The sequence below is a fragment of the Aplysia californica genome, unplaced genomic scaffold (assembly GCF_000002075.1).
Source record: "Aplysia californica isolate F4 #8 unplaced genomic scaffold, AplCal3.0 scaffold00413, whole genome shotgun sequence".
In the NCBI taxonomy this organism is placed as follows: Eukaryota; Metazoa; Mollusca; class Gastropoda; order Aplysiida; family Aplysiidae; genus Aplysia; species Aplysia californica.
The window spans coordinates 395,812-403,079 of record NW_004797683.1 but is presented as its reverse complement, the minus strand read 5'-3'; the positions used below and the strand labels follow the sequence as shown (position 1 = coordinate 403,079).

Below are 7,268 nucleotides of genomic sequence, written 5' to 3'. Positions count from 1 at the left end.
CGGAGAAGGGTAAAAAAATCTAGGAGGTCGATGCGCAAGTTGCGCACATTAAAGATCCTTTGGTGGTCCTAAAAATTGATAAGAGCTGAGAAGGCTTTGGCTGCCAGCCGAGAAAAATTCATTGGCAAGTTGTTGGAGATCGTATAAAGGAATTGATTGGAAAAAGGCTAAATAAAGTATAGACGATGAGAGCGAAGGAAACGGAAAGAAGATTGCTATTTTTCTGTACAAAAGAGTTACATAGTATCAATGGACGCTAAAATGGCGGCTATATGGAAACAAATCTAATCTTGCTTTGAGCGGCAGGTAATACACTTTTTTTTTCATTGTACAGCTACCCGTAGATATCCTATGATTTAATTTTTTTAAAAATTAAGGTGTAATGGATAATCTGAGATGCCCTCTTCACTGTATATTAAGAATTCAGCTAGATTCTAGATCTAGAGTAAGTTAGTGACAAAGTTTGTCAACAACAACAACAACAACAAGAAACACGACTCTATACTCCATGCTATACTTTGATACTAGAATCTAGATCTAGATCTAGAATCTAGAATCTAGATCTTTATCTATGTTGACTCTATACTAAAATATTAGTCCTAGACTTCGACCTTTTCATTCTAGACTAGGAGTGTACAGTACAGTGTAGTGCAGTTAAATACAGTCGAACCTGTGTAAGACGGAATCGCAAGGGAGCCAGAAAAAAATTCCGTCGTAGAACTTTTCCGTCTTAGACAGGGGGATTCAGTGGGAGATGGATATTGGGGGGGGGGGGTTCAAAAGCCCCGCCGGTGGGATCAAGGATGGCTTGTCCGATCGACAAGCAGTGGTCAAAACTTCACACCTCTCAGCTGCTATCCTGTCTGGATAATGACATGCAGTCTTACTTATCCAATTACCACCACTGCTTGACTTTCATAGGACCACTGTTTGACCTATTAAAGACAGAAACGTTTGAACATCTCCCTTGCTTCCTCCCTTAGCCCCACCCACCATTGCCACCCCCTCACTGCCTTCATTGTAACAACGATTCAAGGAACTCTTTTTCACGGCTGGCCGTACGATCAGGGCGGCAGGTATTGGTCAATATAATTTCACACCTCTGGCTTCTGGACCCAGGAAAGTTTCCTAAGTGGCTCGCTACTCGAGCACTATCACGGGCAGTCACGAGATTTCACACCCACACTACACTGACCATCTGATTCGCTCAGGACTCACATGATGGGGTAACATCTACCCCCAAATTGCACCCCTACTCCCCTCCCTCACCTAGCCGCATGACCACAATGTTAGTTTAGAGGGCTGAGCGGGCAAAGCATTTTCCGCTTTAGCCAAGTGAAATCCTCGGAAGGGAGCGGATTTTTCTTTCCGTTTCCGCGTTGGACAGGTTTCCGTTTTATACAGGTAATTAAAGTTAATTCTTTTTGTCAATTCACAGTTTTTTTTAAGTTCCTCAAAATCTGAGACTTGTACTCTCGGCTGTTCGCGGGCAGTACTAGATTTTAGATCTAGTTCTACCGGCATCCCGCAGTGCCCAGACGCTCAGCGTAACTCGGACCAGCCATTATAAACGGGTCAAGAGGTCATCGCAGGGAATTTACTTGACTGACAGATTCACTATAAAAATGTTGTTGCGGCAATTTTAGGCTTTGTTTAACCTGCGACTATGCGTAAACTACAACACCAACTGTGCTTCTAACCGTATTCTTTTAATAAGCATCATCTGACATATTTCTTAGAGCAATCATGCAGCTAATATAATTAAGTTAAAGAAATACGAGATAACGAAGAAAGAAAAGTGGATATAAGTCTAAACATTGATAAGGGTCATGATTTATTTAATTAATTTTGAACATGATGGTTGCTGACGATGTTGACAATTTTAAGATAGGCCTATTAGGTCAGAAATTGAAGAAAGTTTCAAACTCACTTACATCTTTGTGTCGTTCCATAAAGAAAAGATATTAAGTCTTGAGTGGAGATTCACAGCTTTTCGTAATCTGGCCTAGGTTTCCCAAGTCCAGCTGTCACATGTGACAACTCTTGAAAAAGGAATCTGATTCGGTAGAAAGACATCTAGATCTAGGAGAATGTAGTTCAATAAAATTTAAAAGATTGTGAACTGAGATCAACCAAAGTTATATCGTCTTGAAGAGGGAAAGCTTTGAGCTTTAAAATGGAGGGTCATGTAGTGATATAGCATTTTTAGATCTGGAGATATCGGGATGGAAAAGACATCACAAATCGGAGGAATTGCATTACGCAGGCAGGCGGGGGCGTACCGTTGGCGTCACGGTAGTGAGTACAGCTGACTGCTGATTTAATGACCAACACGTGGGTGGCACTGACAGCTGGCATTGAGCATTTAAAAGAGCGGTTTCCGGGCAAGCTGAACAGCCGTGTGTATTGCTCTGCCTTTTTTCATGAAGTTTTATATTTTGACTGACTTAATAACTTAATATGACATAAGACTTTCCGCCGACTTTCCTGTAATTGTGATTTAATTTGGATCCAAAGGATGTCAGTAATGAGCGTCCACCCTAACTAACACAATAAAGAAGAAACCTAATTCTAACCCAACTCCTACCCCTACCCAGACCTGCCTCTCATCCCGATTTTTGTCTTTAGAACAGGACCTTGATTCAAATATTATTTCAGACAAAAATATTTGGCAAACTCTCCTCAATGTCAATGGTTAATGAATCTTTAGGAATCACTGAACTAGCTGCCAAGTGATTCTAGACAGCCATGTAATCTTTTGTCCTGCTATTGATAACAATTATAACATGACATCAATAGTTGATTTTTTATGTAGGACCAAAATGAATCACTTTTTAGAAAAAGAAATTAATGTCAGTTTTGTATTAAATGACAACATTTATATCCTATCCTGTATGTTATGTTGTTCTTTTGGATTCTCTATGTTGGATTAATATGGGCTCAAAATGCTTAGAGTTGATTAACTGATGCTTTTATTTCTGCTTTCAGTTAAGATATGACCAGCAGTGCAACATGGCAAATGCTGACTCCGGATCTTGGAAAATTCTGGCTGATAAGAAAGAAAAAGAATGGAGAGGCATTCTGGAGTCACGGTAATGTTGTTAAATAATTGCAGACCTGCCAAAAGGAAAAATAATGTAATAAAATTGGAGCCCACCAGTTTTTTTAAACGCTTATGTAATGTAATCTGAATCTACTGAGATTCTGGAGACTGATTTTTTTCCCCCGAACTCCGATTTTTAGTGAAGGTTCTGAGAAAAACCTCTCATTTTTAGTCGTTGCATGAGGGGTTGGCAGGTCTGTAATTGCTTTGTACTCCAGAATTTTAATCTTGTTGGATCATTATCTAAAGTTGTTCTCCAAGAAATTTTCTGTCATCAAGCCTTTATCTTTTTAAAAGGCATACAGATCTATCAGAGACTCTTATTACATATTACACAATTTTTGAGAGACTAAAAAGAAGAGGACAGATTGTGGCACGCTGTGAGCTCAGTTGATATCATACTGGACTATGATTTTGGTGGATCTGGTTTTTTAAACTTTGGTTGTTTTGGGAGTTTTTAAAGCTTTCTACCAATTTGACTCTGTGCTATTTGAGAAAGACCATAAATTTGGAAGTCCTGCTTCTTAAATAATCTTAGTGTTGAAATGGGTGTTCAACTTATACAAAACAATGACCAGTGAGGACAGATTCGGAGCTTGCTGAAGGTTGTGCTTAGGTCTGGTATCTGGGCATCCAACTGTCTGATAACATTTCGTTTCTGTAAGTGAATCTGAATAACATTTTTTGCTTCACCCAATCTCTGGACCCCCTTGTCATGAAAAGTAGGCTCCTGCTAGCCTTAATTTTTTTCCAGAGCGTATATATATATGTAAATTACTTACCCATTTTAATTTTATTCTTAAAATATCCTTTCTCTTTCAGGATAGAGTCACTTGAAGCCACAGTGAAAGAAAAGGACAAAGAGTTGGAGTCTCAGAAGGAGAAGTTTACAGAATTAAAAGACCACTTCAAATACAATTTGAGACTGCTAGAAGAAAGAGACAGAGAACTGGAAAAGTATGATGCTACTTATGCTGGTATGTTGCGCGTGAATTTATTCCCTGTGATTTTGTAAGAAATTAATAATAATACTGATAATAGCATTTGTATAGCGCATATCCCTGCTTGACAGCAAGCTCTGTGTGCTTTACACTATATTATTACTCCAGCAGACCATAGAACACTCCGAAACAGTCTCAGTTTCCTGGGAAGCGTACAGTGCAAGCAGCTGATTAAGCTCTCAAACGCTAACAAACTGACAAGATCTTACTGATTTTTAAATGAAAGAGTATGGTAGCTAGACCTGCATGTTTGCCGACAATCGTCTGAAATCCGACAATCGCGACCCGACCCGCGAACCGGCCGATGCTATCGCTAGGCCCGCCTGTATGTCAATGTGCATAGTGCGAGGCTTGGCCGACTGCCAGTGACCCATTTTTCTCCCGTCGGCTTCGTCGGCACTTTCGTTTTCGTGCCGACCGCCGACGCGCGCACCGCCGACTGCCGACGTCGGCGTTTCCGACATAATTGTCGGAACCTAAGTAGAAATGCGAATACGAAAAAAGACGACAACTTAAATTGTCTACTTTCTGTTTCGTGCTCGAGCGGCCATTTTGAATTTCGTTTGTTGACTAATTCAATTGTTCAGATCGTGTGGATTCATTCAAGTCCGACTCTCTTGTTCTAATAGAATCTAGATCTAGATTTATATAGATCATTATAGTCCTCAATGGAGGATTCATATTCCAATTCTATTGTGTCAAACCCTATCATAGGTTGTGCTGTAATCTTTATATTGGTAAAAAATAAGCATTTCATCAGGTGCGTGAATTGTTTATTTATTTAGAGTAAAGATCTAGATCTAGAATCTAGACTCAGCTGAGTCCCTCTGTTGGGAATCGGATGCGGATTTCTAGTTCAAGGCCTATTCCTATTCACTTGTTCTACAAGATCTAGATCCAGATTTATTTAGATTACTAGATTTCTAGATCTATATCTAGATATATATATATATATATGAAGGATTCATATTATATATTCCAATTCTATTGTGTTATTGTATCAAACCCTATAGCAATGTAGATGTAAGCCATATATAGATATAGATCTAGAATCTAGATCTAGATCTATTTGATATGCTCCTTGTTTGTTTTGGAGTGTGGTTTTTTAATTAAAATTTTTTTTTTTCATTTAGGACTTGTTTTGGCCTTTTTACATGAGGCCCGTTGCAGGTTCTTTTTGGGGGTAGGGTTAGGGTTAGGTCTCTTCTTTATTGTGTTTGTTGGGGTGGTCGCTCGTTACTCGGATGTTTTTCCTTATGATTATGACACCAACAAAGGCTTTTTTTTGTGTGTGGGGGGGTGCGCAAAATTTTCAGACAATCTGGTTGAGGCTCACATGCAGGTCTAGGTAGCGTACTCCTGTTTTCTTTTTTCTTTAAAAAAAAAAATTCTTTTTTTTATGATCTTCAGATGTGCCTAATGTTGGTAAATGAAAACTGTTTCATTGCTGTAACTGACAAGAGAATTCTCTTCAAAGCTGAATCAATTAATGCCTTAATATTGATTGAAGAATATTTACTTGTTTTATAAAAAATGTATCTCATGTTTATATCTTATCAAATACTGAGTTTAATGTAATATTATATATATATATATATATATATATATACTCATAAGCTTAAGTTTTCCTTCCTGGTTTTTTCTATCTATGCGCTACTCAAGACATCCGCACAACTTTAAACTCTAAAAATGCCGAAATAAGTGAACTGAAGATCCAGCTTGATGACTTCAAGAATATCATCAAAAGAGAGGAGAGATCGAGAGATGAGTTACAGAGCAACTACCAAAGACGACTCAGAGAGAAACAGGCAGAGGTGGATTCATATAAAAGGTGCTGAATTTCTCATTGCTTAGGGTTGTGCTTTAATTGGCTGAAGTGGTGCTTTAAAAAAACAAAACAAAAATATGGGCCTATTTTTATGGTCCTTTCTTTATTCAATCATTGTTTTTTTCTTCTGTTTTTTTTTTTCTTCCTATCTTTCCTGTGTTGACTGTATTGTACATTATCTCTGCTCCTCCTGTTACCGTGAATCTATGAGTCTCTGCTTGTCTGTCTTTATCTCATCAGCCTACATTTGTCTGTTCAGTGCTTTTAACATCAGGTTTTGTTGCTAGTTGAATTAGCAACAGCTTAGTTGAAATTCATGACTTTTGTCGTTTTGAAAGTATTGAAGTATTGCTCTAAATGATTTCAAGTAAAACTTAGAGTGACCTGCACTTTAGTGAAGAATGTACTTTGTACTGATACTGACTGATTTTCTTTCTTTCTGTTTGGGCAACTGTTATTGAAAATTGTGAGTGTGGCGAGTGCTGAACCAACTTTTAGTCCCTTGTTGATTAGGTAATTGACTAATGATCTCTCTAAGTAATTGTATTTGATAGCTTATGGAATGAACAGTTCTGTTTTTCAGATATGACTGTGTTTTAATTTTATCCACTTTTGTGATATGACCAAATTCTTAAATTTCAGACCTGAGGACAAGACTTCAAAAAATGACTCAAATCTTGTGAAAACACTGTATTTTACGAGTTAGTCATGGCTGTGGTGTAATTATGTCTTGTTTTAGGATTTGATTTATTCCTTGATCATCTTTCAGTTGCAAGGATGGTGAGCTTCAAGAGGAGAGAAAAGAGTATGAACAATTCAGAAGGAATTTACAACTTCAGCTAACAAATTTGCACAATGAACTGGATACCCAAAAGAAGGAGTTAACAACAGGTAGGGAAACAACATAATATTAAATAGATGTTTGTATATTAGTATTAATTATAAATAGTAAATTCTTGTAGCGCCCACTCCCCAATTGGGCTATTGTCGCTTTACATCAATAATTAAATTAGTTATTCAGTCTCAGAAAATTGTTCACCGTTATCTATACACATATGTTGATACAGATGTACACACACACTCTCACACACACATACTCACACACACATACACACACATACACACATACACTCTCACCACTCGTAATTGAACAAGAAACTATTGAAATCACGGATTCATACAAATATCTTGGCCTTACAATAGACAATAAATTTACATGGCAAAACCACGTAAACAATATCGTTAAAAAAGTAAATCAGAGGCTGTACTTTCTGAGGAAACTAAAGTCTTTCAATCTGAATCCATCCATCCTTCAGATTTTCTACACCACCACAAT

The 7,268-nt window shown here is 37.8% G+C and overlaps 1 protein-coding gene across 1 annotated transcript in view; it reads left to right on the top strand.

Annotated features, from left to right (window-relative positions):
- Nucleotides 1–245: 245 nt before the first annotated feature.
- Nucleotides 246–7,268, top strand: part of LOC101851661 (coiled-coil domain-containing protein 57) — a gene marked incomplete in the record, with an annotated part of 37,217 nt that continues 30,194 nt past the window's right edge. Inside the window, 5 exon segments of the mRNA XM_013085850.2 lie at nucleotides 246–306; nucleotides 2,989–3,092; nucleotides 3,926–4,080; nucleotides 5,767–5,935; nucleotides 6,702–6,823. Coding sequence (XP_012941304.1) covers nucleotides 3,013–3,092; nucleotides 3,926–4,080; nucleotides 5,767–5,935; nucleotides 6,702–6,823 — 526 coding nt within the window.